Source organism: Penaeus chinensis, chromosome 39, assembly GCF_019202785.1.
Source record: "Penaeus chinensis breed Huanghai No. 1 chromosome 39, ASM1920278v2, whole genome shotgun sequence".
NCBI classification, from domain to species: domain Eukaryota; kingdom Metazoa; phylum Arthropoda; class Malacostraca; order Decapoda; family Penaeidae; genus Penaeus; species Penaeus chinensis.
Window position 1 is genome coordinate 8,407,667 of NC_061857.1, and position 17,500 is coordinate 8,425,166.

At 41.5% G+C, this 17,500-nt stretch overlaps 1 protein-coding gene across 1 annotated transcript in view; it reads left to right on the forward strand.

The window, feature by feature from the left end:
• Positions 1-17,500, forward strand: part of LOC125046435 (synaptotagmin-7-like) — a 563,604-nt gene that overhangs the window by 520,115 nt on the left and 25,989 nt on the right. The window contains exon 6 of the mRNA XM_047644211.1: positions 12,419-12,559. Coding sequence (XP_047500167.1) covers positions 12,419-12,559 — 141 coding nt within the window. The remainder of the gene's footprint in view (positions 1-12,418; positions 12,560-17,500) is intronic.

Genomic DNA, 17,500 nt, shown 5'->3' on the forward strand with positions numbered 1-17,500 from the left:
ACATCGGGCCATGATTTCAACTTTGATTCGTTGGATATTCATGGATTATTTTTTTTTCTTTTACCATAAGAGGTGGGGAGGAGCGAGAGGGGGGGGGGGGGAGAAAGAACCTTTCTTGAAATACATGTACCGTATACTTATATATAAAAGTTACGTACATTTGCACGTAAATATGTCTGTGTTTGCATCTTGTGTAGATATGTGCATATAGGACTATATACATACATTTATATCTGTGTGTGTGTGTGTGTGTGTGTTTGTGTGTGTTTATGTGAGCATGTGCTTAAGTGTCTGTGTATGCATAGCGTACGCATAACGCCCCCTTTTGTTACGAAACATTAATCCCTGATCATAATTTGGGGTCATGTAACTGGCGCCCCCTGGAAACCACTCCAGAACTGAGCACCGAGACTGCCGTTGCCGCTCTCGACGTCGGAAAAGTTGACACATGCATTTTAGACGAAGACTCGAGGTTACAGTGACGGGGCGTGTTGCTGAGTTATCTTGTAAAGGTGAACGTTCGGAAAGCGACGTTTACGCGGGGATTCCGGCCTCTCGCTCTCACTCTCGGGCCCTGCACTCTCGCTCGTTCTCTCTCTCTCTTCCGCTTTGGGCCTTTCTCTCTTTGATTTTTTTTTTTTCTTTCTCTCTTTTGTTTTTCTTTAGCTCTTCTTTTCTCTTTCTCTATTTAAACTCACCCCCCCCCCCCTCTACCTTTCTATCTATCTATCTATCTATCTATCTATCTGTCTATCTCTTTCTCTTTCTATTTCTCTTTTGTTTCTCTCTCTTTCTCTCTCTCTCTCTTTCTCTCTCTCTCTCTCTCTCTCTCTCTCTCTCTCTCTCTATATATATATATATATATATATATATATATATATATATATATATGTATATATATATATGTATATATACATATATTTATCTAGCTAGCTAGCTATATTATATATATACATATATACATCCATCTATCTATCTATCTATCTATCTATCCATCTATGTATATATAAACACAAACACATACATACACACGCGCGCGCGCGCTCATATCAATATCAATATATATATATATATATATATATATATATATATATATATATATATATACACTCATCTGCCTGTCCCTAAAAAAAAGAGGAAGAGACAGACAGAAACGCACATACACAGAGACAGACAGACAAACAGGCAGATAAACAGAAGGACAGACAGATATATAGATAGACAGACACACAGACAGACAGACATGAATAAAGAGAGAGAGAGAGGCAGAGTGTGCAGATTTTGAGCCAATTTGTACAGTTTATGGATCTTGAAAATCGCAAAAAAAGGGGAAAAAAATTGCAATGGAAAATCAATTGCTTCATGTTCACAAAAATTTAGCCGTGTGCAGTGCATTTGTTCAGCGTCGAAATCGTGTAAATCCAGGATGAAACGTGTATCCCGTGAACACAGAAACGAAAGGGACATTTGACAATTTAAATGAAACGCGAAGAAAAGAAGTTTTAAGAAAGAGAAACTTGGATGATTTTCTTTTTTCCATTTCATTTTTCTTTTCTTTGGAGGAGAAATTCTCGAGGTTTTAAACTTTTTTATGTAAATACATAAATCTAGAAACAATTTTAATAACTTCATGAGAGAGGCGTGTAAAATATTTTTTTGTTAGCGGTTGTAAAGTAATACAAGAGGCGATGGTGACTTTGCGTGACACAAAAGATAGATAGATGTAGAAAGAGAGAGAGAGAGAGAGAGAGAGAGAGAGAGAGAGAGAGAGAGAGAGAGAGAGAGAGAGAGAGAGAGAGAGAGAGAGAGAGAGAATGAAAGAGAAAGAGAAAGAAAGAAAGAAAAAGAGGAGAAGAGATAGAAAGAAAAAAGAGAGAAAATGAGAGAGAGAGAGAGAGAAAGAAAGTAAGAAATCGAGAGAGAGAGAGAGAGAGAGAGAAATAGAAGATAAACAAAGAATCAAAAAAAAAAAATTGGCGCTGATTTACCAAGAATTAATCTGTGATATTTGCTGACTTGATGATTAAAATATGTGTCTGAGAGGGGGGAGGGGGAGATGAATGTGTAGATTCCAAATAGTTCAGATCGCAACAAACACTAATTGCGGATCAAACTGTGATAGGGAAGGTGGAAATCTGGAATGCAAGGTATGTGTTACATTTCCACATGATGCAAAGATAAGTGGATGGCTGAATACCGTGCGTGGAGAGAAAGGTGGACTGGTGAGCATAGGTGGAGAGATTGCCATAGTTGAAGTAGAAAAAATACCACAGGTGGAGTGAAAGCCAGGCATGAGGTTGAAGTGCTGAGTATGAGGTTGTAGCCCTGAGTATGAGGTTGTAATCCTGAGTATGAAGTGGAAGTCCTAAGTATGAGGTTGTAGTCCTGAATATGAGGTTGTAGCTCTGAGCATAAGGTTGTAGTCCTAAGTATGATGTTGTAGTCCTGAGTATGAGGTTGTAGCCCTAAGTATGACGTTATAGTCCTGAATATGAGGGTGTATAAGGTTGTAGTCCTGAGTATGAGGTTGTAGCCCTGAGTATGAGGTTGTAGTCCTGAGTATGAGGTTGTAGCCCTGAGTATGAGGTTGTAGTCCTGAGTATGAGGTTGTAGTTCTGAATATTGAGGTTGTAGCCCTGAGTATGACGTTATAGTCCTGAATATGAGGTCATATAATGTTGTAGTCCTGAGTATGAGGTTGTAGCCCTGAGTATGAGGTTGTAGTCCTGAGTATGAGGTTGTAGTCCTGAGTATGAGGTTGTAGTTTTGAGTATGAGGTTGTAGCCCTGAGTATGAGGTTGTAGCCCTGAGTATGAGGTTATAGTCCTGAGTATGAGGTTGTAGTCCTGAGTATGAGGTTGTAGTCCTGAGTATGAGGTTGTAGTTCTGAGTATGAGGTTGTAGCCCTGAGTATGAGGTTGTAGCCCTGAGTATGAGGTTGTAGTCCTGAGTATGAGGTTGTAGTCCTGAGTATGAGGTTGTAGCCCTGAGTATGAGGTTGTAGTCCTGAGTATGAGGTTGTTGCCCTGATTATGAGCCTGTAATTCTGAGTATGAGGTTGTAGTGCTGGCCAGTGTGCTAACGAGAATTCAGGGTGGATGGTATTACTGCCGTGTGGACAGAGCATTAGTTTCCTTTTGATATTCTTGAAAGTGTGTTATGATAAGTTATTTTTAGAAGAATAAGTAAAAGAGTGGGTTTAAGGGTAGCGACTGACAGGGTTTCCAGGCACATGTGTAGTGAGACCCAGGTACAGAGTGAATGGAAGTGCCCAGAGCCAAAGTTAGAGTACTGGAGTGTGGATTTGAGTCCCAGCCGTCAGCCAGACACCAGAGAAGAGCCAGAGAGAGTCTCCGGGGTCACCCGAGGTCACACGAGGTCGACGTCAACGCGTGTGGGCCACCCGTACAGTGTGACGTCATGAGCCTGATGTTTTCACGGTGCTTGAGTGTTGGTAAATGTCTGCCGTGTGTTGTTACATCTTCATCCCGCCTTTCCTCCCCCCTCGCCCTGATGGGTGGGGGTGGGGTGGATAGGGGGTACCGTAGTCGTCACCCGTGGATGCTTCAACCATCTGTCAACCTTTGCCACGCCTCGAGTAACAAGTGTGAGGTTATCTGTGTGATTCGTTACAGTACTGAGCGTGAACCTCTTTGTCATTATCCAAACCTTAGCTTATATTAGTGTGATGCTTCTCAGTGTTCAGAATGTAGTCGGTGTCAGATACTGTTTAGAATGATGTTGTTTTGTCATGAATATAGGCGTGTCCCATGGGCCGGCACAAGAATGGCCTCATGTTCCGTTGTATGTCTACATAGCGGCTCCTCTAATGACATGGTTGTTGGCATAACCGGGTGGCACTTGTAACAACACTGGGCCAGCCTTACAGTTGCTTCCAACCTCCCAAACCCCAGACCTGCCATACGCAATGCCATAGGTCTTGTGTTACTGTGTGTGTGTGTGTGTTAGTCTCTGTTAGTCTAGTCTCTACTTTCTTCAACATCTGTCAGTAATACTGCTACTCAGAGTCCAATCTCAAGATCATTTTTTCGCTCTAGGCAATTTTATTTTTTTATTTTTCCCTTCTGACTTCACAGTGTATGAAGAAGAGTATAGTGTTATGCTTATAATAAGATTTGTATACCAATAGTGGTGTAGACATCATAGGAACGCTATCGTAAGTTAGACTGCTGACAGGTTCATTTTTTGTGTTGTTTTTTTAAACTATATATATATATTTTTTTCCTATTACCACACTTGGCATAATGTTTTTGTTGTTGATGGTGGGTGTGTTCCCAGGCCGAGTAGCTGGCCATGTTTAGGTTACTGTGGAGATGGTGCTAATCTCTTGTTTTTCTTACCCTTGACTTCTTCCCGTCGTGTCCAACAACAGTAAGTTACCGGGGGCGGGCCCCGCCACCCACTTGTATACAGCTCGAATTTATTTTCACATTTTTACATTGTTTGTTATTTCCCAACATTTTTTACTTTGACACTCCCTAGACTAAACAACTTTGGTTTCGTAGCTACGTATGCATCATGGCGCTGAAAGCTACAGCTCGTAGATGGTCTGACTTTAGCCAGTCTGATTTCATAATTCTTGAGTTGGTACCGTGCGTATTTATGATTACAGTACTAACCTAGTTGTAGAATAGATTTTTTTCAAGGCAATGTAGTGAATATTGTAGCCGTGCATACGTATTGCTAGTTTGACCAAGGCCCGCACCTCTTGTCTGGCAGCACTTTGACACCAACACCCACCACCTTTCAGAAATGCGAATACTGTAAAAGGTAGATTTTATATGACCGGAAATATACAAATGATCATCGTGGAAATGACATTTCCATGTGGCGATTTAACTAAAGATTTCATACATCAAAGCCATTTTGTATATCAATTCTGAGAGTGAAAAAAAACCACACACAGTAAATGATTACTTGTATATTTCCAACCCTTTCCCTTTAAAAAAAAAAAAATGGATTCAGCTATTCAGCATTCTCGAACGCACCAGTTAAACAAAAAAAAAGAGAGAGAAACACACCCAGTACCCGGATGTAAACAGCCTCCCTCCCCTACCCCCCCTCAGAACCTGGATTCAACGGCCCACAAGTACAGTAGCATTTAGTCAGGGCCAAGCTCTCACCCTGACCGCCCTGATCTGCTCTTATCGCTAAACCAGCCTTGTTATCCACAACGAAGGTGATAAAAAAGAGAGAGACAAACACCAAACACAGTTGCTTGATTTGCGTTAAGCCAGCCTAAGGCGATTGTACTTAATGCCTTTTTTCACTTATGTATTTTTTTTAAGAAGATTATGATAATATTGTAATAACGATTATGAAAATAAAAGAGAGAGAGAAAATACATGTACATATAGATACTCACATACTTTTTTTTCTGATTAGGTTTTCATCAGGAGGACAATCTGCAATGAAGACAGTCCTCTGCAACATTATCGAATCATTTCTTAAAGAGGATTGTTAATTCATGTGACCTTGAAAAAATAAACGGGGGAAATAAATCGATGAAGAGCAAAGTTCATGCTGTGTTAACTCGTTTTTTTCCGAGAAAACCGAGAAGAGAGGAGCAGAAAAAAGAAAGAGAGAAGAGAGAAAGAGGAGGGGGAAAAGAGAGAGAAAGAAAAGAGCGAGATAGGGAGAGAGAATGAGAAAGAATGAAAAGAGCGAGATAGGGAGAGAGAATGAGAAAGAATGAGAGAGAGAGGGAGAGAGAAAGAGAGAGAGAGAGAGAGAGAGAGAGAGAGAGAGAGAGAGAGAGAGAGAGAGAGAGAGAGAGAGAGAGAGGAAGAAAGAGAGAAAGAGAGAGAGAGAGAGAGAGAGAGAGAGAGAGAGAGAGAGAGAGAGAGAGAGAGAGAGAGGGAGAGAGAGAGAGAGAGAGAGAGAGAGAGAAAGAGAGAGAGAGAGAGAGAGAGAGAGAGAGAGAGAGAGAGAGAGAGAGAGAAAGAGAGAGAGAGGGAGAGAGAGAGAGAGAGAGAAAGAGAGAGAGAGAGAGAGAGAGAGAGAGAGAGAGAGAGAGAGAGAGAGAGAGAGAGAGAGAGAGAGAGAGAGAAAGAGAGGTGAAGAAACAGAGAGAGAAATGAAGAAATAAAGAAAGAAAAGATAAGAGCTCGAGAGAAATGCTCCTCTCACACACCTACAAGAGGCTGTGCGAGAGAGAGAGAGAGAGAGAGAGAGAGAGAGAGAGAGAGAGAGAGAGAGAGAGAGAGAGAGAGAGAGAGAGAGAGAGAGAGAGAGACCCGTTTCGCGTGGGAGACACAACGCGTGTAGACACTGTTGTGAGGCTTCAGGCAAGGTCCCTCCTTTATTACCCGAGAAAGGTCAGGAAAGCCAGCGCGTCGAGGCGGCCGCTTCCCTTCTGTAACGCGCGTAGTTGCAACTCGGCCCTGGCGCGCGTGACAGCTTGCCCGCAATCTGTTTCCGCGGCGTCACAACGAGCTTGCATAATGTTTACCTTATAAGTCTCCCTCGCTTGATGCACCTCGCTTGGAGCTGGGTGATGGCGCGGCGTTGCTTGTGGTTTTGCGTCGTTCACTTTGCGTCATCGCCACTACCGGGGAGGCATCTCAAGGCGTTCCGTTCAAATCACAGCACTACGTAACGTTATATGTAATACGATTGCAATGCCGATTTACAGCAGCTGAGGACGCGAAAATGAGCCCTAACCCCTTACCCCCCCCCCCCCCCCCACCCCTCCCAAGAATTTGAAACTTTATTAAAATCTTTCGGATTTCACCTCATGCACTCCCCCCCTCCCCTTCCCCCCCTACCTCCCCCCCCTCTGAGTCACTTTTGGAATAATGAATCATCTTAATTGCTATTTTTTCTTGCTATATCTTTTATCGAAGCTATTTATGTGTTTGGTAGTTTGTTGTGGTAACGTGACGTAGACACTTTCTCGACGTAATCTAACTTGTTTCCCCTCACCATTAAATTATGTAATTAAGAATATAAATAACGTTATAGTTATCTAAATATCTTGAACGTGTTTGTCATTATTCCTTATGTTGTTCCCTCTCCTTGTTGTCCTTTGTCTCTTGTGCCCTTTTATCGTCTCCTTCTCCTCTCTTTTTTTATCATTTTTTTGTTCTCTCTTAGAATAAACTGGGTGTTTGTCCCTTAAATAACCACTTGTCTCCTTGAAACACCCATTATAGATATCTCTTTGAAAATCGTTCATGATTTTTCTTCTCTTATAAATCGTTCATCATATACTTCTTAAAACACTCTTTCTTGTCTACTTTAACTTTCCCTTTTTCTTGTCTCTTTTAGGTCCCCTCCTCCTGTTTCTGTCACTTAAATCCTCCCTTTGTTGGAATTCTAAAACCCCTCTTTCCTTAACTACCTTAAATAATTTCCTTAAATCCCTCATCACATCTTTTTATCACATCACCTTTTAATTTCTCTTAAACTCTTTTCTCCTTTAAAAAAAAAAAAGCCTTTTTCGCCACATAAATCAACCCCGTATCCTACACTCTCAAAAAAAAGACCGAACTTTAGGTCAACTTTCATCCCCTAAAACTTTCCTCCACTTCGTCTCATCCACTTTTCCACTCTCTTTCACTTTGATCTTTCCTCTCTCTCATTCTTCCTTTTCGTCACAATAATTCCTCCCTTTTTAATCGCCTGGAATTTACATTAATTAGTCATCTTAATGAGTCTTTATATTCCCGTGAGGTGTTCCTTGGTCTTCAATTTTGCCAAATTGGTCTCTTACGCTTAATAGGAGTGAGTGAATGTGTCCCTTTGTTTTTACTTTTATTTTGTTGTTCCATTGTCTGACTACTTCTGTCTCTCTTTCTCTTTCTCTATCCTTCTCTCTCTCTCTCTTCCTCTTTCTCTGTCTTTCTCTCTCTTTCTCATTTTGTTTTGTTTTCTCTCTCTTTCATTCTGTTTGTCTGTTTATCTGTAAGTCTATTTCTTTTATTCCCTGTCTCTTTTTCTATCTTTCTCTCTTTTTGTCTTGCATCCTCTCTCTCTCTCTCTCTCTCTATCTATCTATCTATTTATCTATCTATCTATCTATCTATCTATCTATCTATCTGTCTATCTCTCTCTGTTTCTCTTTCTCTCTTTATATATATATATATATATATATATATATATATATATGTATATATATATATATATATACATATTTATATATATCTACATACATTTATGTCAGTCTTTCTGTATGTCTGTCTGCTTCCAAGTCCAGTCAATCCTTGCAAGCGCGGTCGTCGGGATCTTCCGACTTAAGTGCGAGCAAACCCGAAGTGGCGTCCCTTGTATCTGAAATCTATACAGTGTCCTCCCTTGATGTGTCCCTTTCATGCGACTCGCTCATTTTCAGCCATCCCTTTGTCCTAATTTGGTGTCCTGTTCCAATCCTGTCTCCGCCTCCTCAATCTTCTCGGACTCCTACTCCTCCCTCTCTCCTCGTCCTCATCTTCATCCCTAAATCATCCTCGGCAGGAGGTCCTACGGGAATCTGTGCCGCGCCCTGGGAGTTCGTCCGCGCTGAAATGACCTTCCGGGAGTCCCATTAAGCTGCTGTTCCTTCCTGTCGAGATAGCGTCCACTTGTAGATGGATGTGTTATCTCGCTCGCTCGCTCTCTCTCTCTCTATCTATCTATCTATCTATCTATCTATCTATCTATCTTTTTATCTATTTATCTCTCTCTCTCTCTCTCTCTCTCTCTCTCTCTCTCTCTCTCTCTCTCTCTCTCTCTCTCTCTCTCTCTCTCTCTCTCTCTCTCTCTCCCGCTCGCTCGCTCGCTCGCTCGCTTTCTTTCGCTCTCTCGTTCTCTCGCTCTTTAGTTATTGCGATCCCTCGTTTTATCACTCTTTTCGTCCTCTCTCTCTCTCTCTCTCTCTCTCTCTCTCTCTCTCTCTCTCTCTCTCTCTCTCTCTCTCTCTCTCTCTCTCTCTCTCTCTCTCTCTCTCTCTCTCTCTCTCTCTCTCTCTGTCTCTTCTCTCTCTTTCTTCTATCTATCTATGTATCCCTCTTCCTTCCCTCCCTCTGCCCCTCGATTCTCTTCTCTTCATTCTTCCCTTTCCTTTCTCCTCTCGATTCCCTCCTCTTCCCTCTTCTCTTTCCCCTCTCCTCTCTTCTTTCCCTAATCCTCTTCTCTTTTCTTCTATCTTCTCATCTCTTCTCTCCTCTCACTTTCTTCTAACCAACGGTCTTTCCTCTAAGACCCTAACTGGACATAAGCTGGTTTGTTGTTATTTCAGACATACAGACATACACTTGTCTCTTAATCCCTACCTCATTCACCTACAAGTCTTATCATTTATACCCCGCATCCTTCAGGAACTCACAAAACCCTTTGATGCAGTTCCATGAATCCTGAACTTTCCTGAGTCTCCAAATGACTCGCTTTCATCATACATCCTAAAAAAAAAAAATTGTCGTGTGTCTGTCAGATACGTTCTTAAAGTAAATCTCTTAATCTAACGAGAATCCTGAGACACTAACTAGCAAACGAGATAATAATAATGATAATAATAATAATAATAATAATAATAATAATAATAATAACAACAATAATAATAATAATGATAATAATAATAATAATAATAATAATAATAATAATAATAATAATAATAATAATAACAATACAATGATGATGATAAGGAATGAAAATCCCCAGTGTTCTTACCTACAACTCGTTTACTCGTTTGCACGCAGAAGATGGCAGCGCTCTCTCGTGGCGCTGTCCTTTGTCTAGGACCTCCCTTCCCTCCCTCGCATTATTGTCCCTCCGTGGCCTTCGTCGTCGCCTTCTCCCACCTCTCTTCTATTCCTCTTCCGTATCCTTGGTTCCTTTTTTGCTCTCCCTGTTTCTTGTATTAAAATTACTTTTCTGCTTTTTATTCCGAATCTTCTTTTCTGTACTTCTGTTTTTTTTTTTTTTTTTTTTTTTTTTTTTTTCGTGTTCGCCTTCGACTTTGTTTACTGCGTTTCAGGGAATCTCTCGTTCCTCTTTCCCCCCTTTCTACTTCTGTTTTTTTTAAATATCTAAATTCTCCTCTTCCTTGCCTCCTTTTATCTCCCTTTAAATAATTTAGCTTTTCTATTTCTTTAAAAAAAAAAAAATTATGTCTTTCCTTTTTATCTCTCTAACTCCTCCTCCCTTCCCCACCCCCTCCCTCTTTCCCTTGCATGGACAAGATCCACGTTACTTGAGTGTTAGGGAACCATGGCGGCATGCACGATGCAAGGTTATGATCAGTGTGTGTCATCTGATAATCAGTATTACTACTGCCACCAATACTATTACTGTTACTACCATTATTATCATTACCTGTTATCATCAATGTGGAATAATGTTGATAGTGCCTGTCTTCTAAGTAATTTATTTTCAAATCATTTGACTCATTGTGTCACTTAGCTGTGTCATCTACCTGTGTCATCTTACTTATGCCATTTTACATGTATTATTTACACGTGCATCGTATATTTACATAGTAACTCTGTGCCTTGACCTGTGCAGCTGTATCGGCATCTAAGATCATCTCAGTGGACTGCTCGTACTGTGTTCCTCATGGATATTTTTTGCTTTGAATATTTGCAGATTTCTATAACTGTTTATAATGCACCTGTTTCAGTGTTGGTATTCCATGAATCTTTTATTTGTGGAACATTCTGTGCTAGATTTTCAAAATGCCACAGTTTTGTAAATTCATCCAACTTTTTTTTAATGCATAAGGTCTGCAATGAATATGGTTTTAAAGTTTATGAAATATAAATTACCCACAGCCCCATGTTACTAAATCTTTAGTATAATAGGCAGTAGTTTAGAATCTAAACACATATATATACTTAGTATACTTAAATAACAAAAGTGAGTAGGTAGTCTAATTAGTAATACACTTAATACACTTAGAAAGAGCACTTATTTTAAAAGCTAGCAAATAAACCTTAGTAACGAATTGAACAATGTAAGTTCGTCGTTGCATATTTCATGCGATGTTGACTTGTAGAACATTGCCTATTGAGATTATATAATGTAAACAAGATAAAAGTGGATGTACCAAGCTAGGAAAACTTTGTAGGAATAACATGAAGTTTAGGACTAACTTCAGATAGAATAATTTGGGAATAGAGAAAATAAGAATAAAATGAAACCTGTAATAAACATCAGGATTTGAAAAGAATGAAAGGACATAGGAAAGTGAGAGAAAAGATGCGAATAGGAATGTAAAAGGAAAACATTGCTAAGTGGGAGAAAATAGGACAGGGATGTGATTCTTCAGAAATAAGCATAAACGTAAAAAGGTAGAATATCAAAGGGTGACGAAGAGAATGAGAAGTGAAAGAGATTTTTTTTTTTTTTTTTCCAAGAGAGAATTTAAAAGGGAAAAGACAATAGGCTGTAGACAACCGCGGAGAGGAGAGAGAATATAAGACATATATAGAAGGAGGGGGGGTGGTAAAAGAAAAGATCAAAAGGTAGATGAAACAGAGGGAATAATAAAAGGGGGGGGGAAATCTAACACAATACACTATGAAACCCCCCCAACCGTTACCCCCAACCCCCCCCCCACCCCAACCGCCCCCACGCAGAAACGACACGCTAGGTCAGTCCCTTGGGAAAGCAGGGCGTTGGGTGACCTTTGCAGTCAGAGAAAGTCTAGTGATATGATTCGAACGAGTAAGAAAGCGGTGGATTTTGACCAGAGATCGGAGTAAGTACAGTCACTCGGCAGTTCTTCTCTATGGTCGCTTCACTCAGTGCATATAGTTTTTTTCGCAATTACACACACACAAATATATGAATATATATATATATATATATATATATATATATGTGTGTGTGTGTGTGTGTGTGTATGTATGTATAAATATGTATGTATATGTGTGTATATAAATATATATATATACATATATATACACTATATATATACATATATATATGTATATATGTATATATATTATATATAAATATATATATATATATATATATATATATATATATATATATATGTACGTACACCCACCCACATATATACATACACATACACACACATATATCTATGTGAATATATATATATATATATATATATATATATATATATATATATATATACTCCTTGAAACATGCAGATAAGATAACTTCTCTCTTTCACTTTTTCTGTTTGGTATTTTTTCACCAAACATGTGTGACGTCATCACTTTTCAGGTAACGTCACCATGCATCTATGACGTCACGAGCACTAAACACGTTTTAAAAAAAAATCACATTATATTTCTCTCTCTCTCTCATTCACATCAGCTTGTATCTTTATAACTCAAAAGACAATACTATTACCATAATAAAAACCTAAACCACCTGGCCATGTTTCCCATCTGTCGGGGGCCATGGCCAGGGAGTGAGGCTGCCAGGTGGTAACACACTTTTGTTCCCGCAGATGGCGTTTTTCCAGAACCGATCCCTCAGCCTCGTGGATATGTACATCGACACCTCCGAGCCTACTGAGAATGTCGGCCAGATTCAGTTCTCACTCGAGTATAACTTCAATGAGATGACACTTATACTCAGGATTATGCAGGTGAGTGGATAGGGGAGTGGGTAGGGACGGAGGGAGGGAAGGTTTTGGGATACTACGTGTGAGCTTTTTTTTCGGGATTCGTTTTTTTTTTTTTTTTCATTGTGCGTTTTCTCTCTGTTTGTTTGTATCTTTCTCTGTCTCTCTTTCTAGCTCTCTCTCTTTCTTTCCCTCCCTCCCTCTTACCCTACCTCCCTCCCTCCTACCGTCCCTCCCTTCCTCCCTCCCTCCCGTTTTCCTTCCCCTTTCCTTCCCTCCCTCCTTCCTTCCCTTCATATCTCCCCTTCTCCCTCCCTCCATTCCCTGTCTCTCACTCCTATCCTCTTCCCTTCCTCTCTTCCTCCTTCCTTCCCTTTCTCTTTCCCTCCCTTTGTCTCTCACTCCTTCTCCCCCACCCCCACCCCTTCCCTCCCCCCAACCCCCATCCCATCCTCTTCCATTTTCATTTACTTTGTTTCTTCCTCTCCTTGTGAAAACGATACTTGCACTTCCATTGTCGTTCCTCCTGCGCGCAATATCTCCTTCATCTCTCACGGGATATTCCTTCATTACAGCCATATTCACTTCCTCTAAAGACACTTTCTCTTGGGGATACATCCTACTCTTCAGGGTCACAGCTATTCCATTCCTTCGGTTACGTGAATTTCCTCTGGTCTCTCTCTTGTTTTCCTTTCTCTTTTCTTTCCTTTTTTTTTAGCCTCTCTATTCTCTCTTTCGCTTTTCCCCCAACCTTTTACCTTTTTGGTGTTATTGTTAAATCTTTTCAACCGGCGAAGCGATACGATTTTTTTTTCTTCTTCTTCTTCTTCCTCTGGTTTCTTTCTTTCTTGGTTGAAGAGTAAGAGAAAAGGAACTTGGATGATGTTGACTCAACTCTCAGAATTCAGGATTTATCTCTGCGAATCTCTACTGACCCGAAGAATCACCTAAGTGTGGGGTGATTACAGTATGTGTGTGTGTGGGGGGGGGGGGGGTTACAGTGTGTTGGTGAAAGGGTTGTAGAGCTGTTGATTTTCAGTCTATCTTTATTTTTCGCTCTCTCACTCTCTCTCTCTCTCTCTCTCTCTCTCTTTCTCTCTCTCTCTCTCTCTCTCTCTCTCTCTCTCTCTCTCTCTCTCTCTCTCTCTCTCTCTCTCTCTCTCTCTCTCTCTCTTTCTCTCTCTTTCTCTCTCTTTCTCTCTCTCTCTCTCTCTCTCTCTCTCTCTCTCTCTCTCTCTCTCTCTCTCTCTCTCTCTCTCTCTCTCTCTCTCTCTCTCTCTCTCTCTCTCTCTCCCTCTCTCTCTCTCCATCAACCTCTTCCTCTCCCTCTCTCCATCTCTCCCTCTCCCTCCTCCTTTCCCTTTCACTACCTCACCCTCTCCCTCTCCCTCCCTCTCCCTCTCCTCCTCCTCTCTCAGTTCCAGTCAAATGACGCTCACTTTCCGAGTCACACAGAAAAGAAACAACAGTTAAAGATGAGATGAGATTATTGATTCCTGTCTGATATTCAATTTATAGCTGTCAAGGTTTATTTTTGGATGTGTTATTATGTTTGTTTGTGTGTAATTAAGTTTTATGCGTAATCACGTTAATAGTATTTTAGGGGTTACAATTCGTTACCGTTTTAGTTGGAGATTAATGGCACAATTTGAATACGGGGAAGGTAATGTTACTCAAGGGAGAACATTATTACAGTCTGTTTATGTGTTTGTTTTTGCTTTGCTCTTGCAATTAGATTTTGTTTTTCTGTTATATAGTATTTCTTTTTGTTTTATTTTTTTTTCGCTTTCATTCTCCCTCTAATTGTATATCAATAACGGAATATCATATACTATCTTTTGAATACGAGGAGAAGCAACCAGCCCAAAATCTATATATTTCCTGAAGTCATTTCATTAACGTGAATCATTATCAATACAAATCATTATACCAAAAAAAAGTAAATAAATAAATAACGGAGTCTGAGTTCACATAACTTTTGAATAACGATTTTATGAAAAGTTTTCTAAGGACCCAAGTTGAGGATCTCTTTTCAAAAAGGAAGAAAAGTAGTATAACGAACTCACTCACGGCCATCCATAGGAGAAGTATGCCGTACGTTATTAGATAAGTATGTGAAAAGGGGGGGGGGGGAGGGAGAGGGAGAGAGGATATGAGAGAAGGACAGAGGGAGAGAAGGATGAGAGAAAGAAATGGGGAGAAGGAAAGGGGAGAGGGAGAGGAGAAGGGAGGAGAGAAAGGGGAGGGGAGGGGAGGGGAAGGAAGGAGAGAGGGAGGAGGGAAGGGAGGAGAGGGAGAGAGAGGGGGAAGGGAGAAGGGAGAAGAGTGAGAGAGGAGAAAGAAAGAGAGAGGGGGGGGTGAGAAGTAAGAGATAGAGGGGATGGGAAAGGAGAAAGGAACAGGAGAAAGGGGAAAAAACGGAAAGGAAAAGGGAGGGAGAGGAGGGGAAGGGAAGAAAAACAGGAGAGAGTAGTGGAAAGAGAAAGAAAGTTGGAAGGGAAGATGTAAGAAAAATAACACAAATATTTGTACTCTTAGAGATACATTCCATCCTACACTGAATCTCGAATTGGTGTGTGATACTTTGAAGGGTCATGCGTCTTGTGCCATGTGTTGATATCATGCAGTGCCGTCGTGCAGCAGTGTCATGCAGTGGTGTCATGCACGTCCGACCAGCCTGCAGTTATGATGTGTTGGCTTGATGTTCCCGCAGCAAGAAACTTATGAGTTCCTTCAAAAATAGACGAAAAGTTTTTATTGGTTGTCGTGTTTTGGAAGTTTTTCTCTTTTTTTCGTTTTTTTTTTTTTTTTTTTTTTTTTTTTTTTTTACTTAAGTCTTAAATCTTCTTAAACTTTCGGAATAGTGTTTCTGAGATTTTTTTTTTTTTCTCTTTTTCTCTTTCTGTCTGTCTTTTAATGAGAAAACGAAGAGAGTGGAAATCCCAATCTCCAATCTTCGCACTTTATAAAGAAAAGGAAAAATCTATATACTTTCTCCTTAAAGTAGACACGAAAGTTTGTCCATGATTTAATAGCTCTAAAGAATTTCCCTTCAAGTGAAAATTCCTTTTAGCCTTTTCTTTTCATGTATAGAATTATAGCTTTACACAAGCCGAGGCCTCCGAGGAAAGTTTTATTTACTTTTTTTGTACCTTTTTATACTACCCATTTAGTTAACAGATGAGTAAGTTTACAAAACCGTTATAAGCCTAACAGCGGGTTTGGAGGCCCGGAAGAGAGACGAAGTTCCCTCCCTCCCTTCCTCTACGTCCCTCCTTCTCCCCTCTTTTCCCCTCTCCCCCTTTTCCTCTTTTATCATTTACCTATTTGCCCCCTTTCCCCTCTGACTCCTCTTCTCCCTGGCCTGTCTCCTTCCGTGTACGGTCCCTCTCTCTGTTTATTACCCTTCCTGTTCCCTCCTTCCCTCTCTTTTCCTTGCCTCCTCCCGCTTTTACCCACTTCATTATTTGCCCTTTTTCTTCCTTCCCCGTTCCTCTCTTCTCCCCTTCCTTCCAACCTCCTCCCCATCTCTCCCTTTCCCTATTGTCAGCTTGCCTTTCTTCTCTTCTCACTTACCCAATGACCTTTGCCCGTCTTACCCCCGCCACTCCCTTTTTTTCCCCTTCCTTGCTAGTTTCTCCCCCAGCGTCTCTCCCCCATCTCCTTCTCCCATTCCCCTCCTCCCTCTCCCTCCTCCTTCCAAGCTCCCTCTCCCCACCTCTGTCCCCCCTTCCCCTCTTCCCCCCTTTCCCTCCTACCTACTATCCCTCTCCCCCATTCGTCCCCACAGTTCTTCACCCCTTCCCTGCCCTTCCACAAGGTCCCTCCCTCACTCCCCCTTCCTTCTTTCCTTCCTTCTGCCCCACAAGTTGCTATGCCTCGTTCTTTTTGGCCTTTGTAGTCTCAGTAACTGTAATGGATTTTTCGAGTTCTTCCTCGGAGTGTCTGCTCCTCCTCCTCCTCCTTCTCCTCCTCCTCCTCCTCTTCCTCCTCCTCCTCCTCCTTCTCCTCCTCCTCCTCCTCCTCCTCCTCCTCCTCCTCCTCGTCGTCGTCGTCCTCCTCCTCCTCTTCCTCCTCCTCCTCCTACTCCTCCTCCTACTCCTCTTCCTCTTCCTCCTCCTCCTACTCCCCCTCCTTCTCCTCCTCCTCCTCCTCCTCCTCCTCCTCCTCCTCCTCCTCCACCTCCTCTTCCTCTTCCCCCTCTTCCTCCTCCTCCTCCTCCTCCTCCTCCTCCTCCTACTCCTACTCCTACTTCTACTCCTACTCTTACTCCTTCTCCTCGCTCTAACATTCCCTTGAACTCTTCCCTTCCCACCATCTTTTCTTCCCTCTTAGTCTTCCTCTCTCCTCTCTCCTTCCTCCTCTACCTCCCTCCCGCCCTCTTCTTTTATCTGTGCGTCTCTCTCTCTCCCTCCCTTCCTGCTACCTCTCTTCTTCCCTCCTCCTTTTCTGTCTCTTTTCCCCTCCCTCCTTCTCCTCTCTCTCTCTCTCTCTCTCTCTCTCTCTCTCTCTCTCTCTCTCTCTCTCTCTCTCTCTCTCTCTCTCTCTCTCTCTCTCTCTCTCTCTCTCTCTCCTCTCTCCGTTTCCTTCTCTTCCTCCCTACTACATCCCTCACTATCCTCCCTTTTTCACCCCCCCCCCCCCCCCCGTCTATCCCTCACTCTCAATGATGAACAAATGGTGAACAAATGATGAACCAGGATCAGCAACCGTCAGACTGAACAGGAGTGATGGTCATGCATAATAACCATCTTTGACAATATTCATTTACTTCACTTTCGGTCTGTGGATGCATTGTCTTGCTTCGGAAGTACCATTGTCACTGCCCGTTCTTTTGATTTGGTGCCTGCTTGTCTGCTGTGTCTTGCGAGCGAAAAAATAAGGCTTTCTCTTTCTCTTTCTCTTCTTTCTTTCTTTCTGCTCTTTCTTTCTTTCTTTCTTTTGATGGTTCGTTTTTTTTTTTTT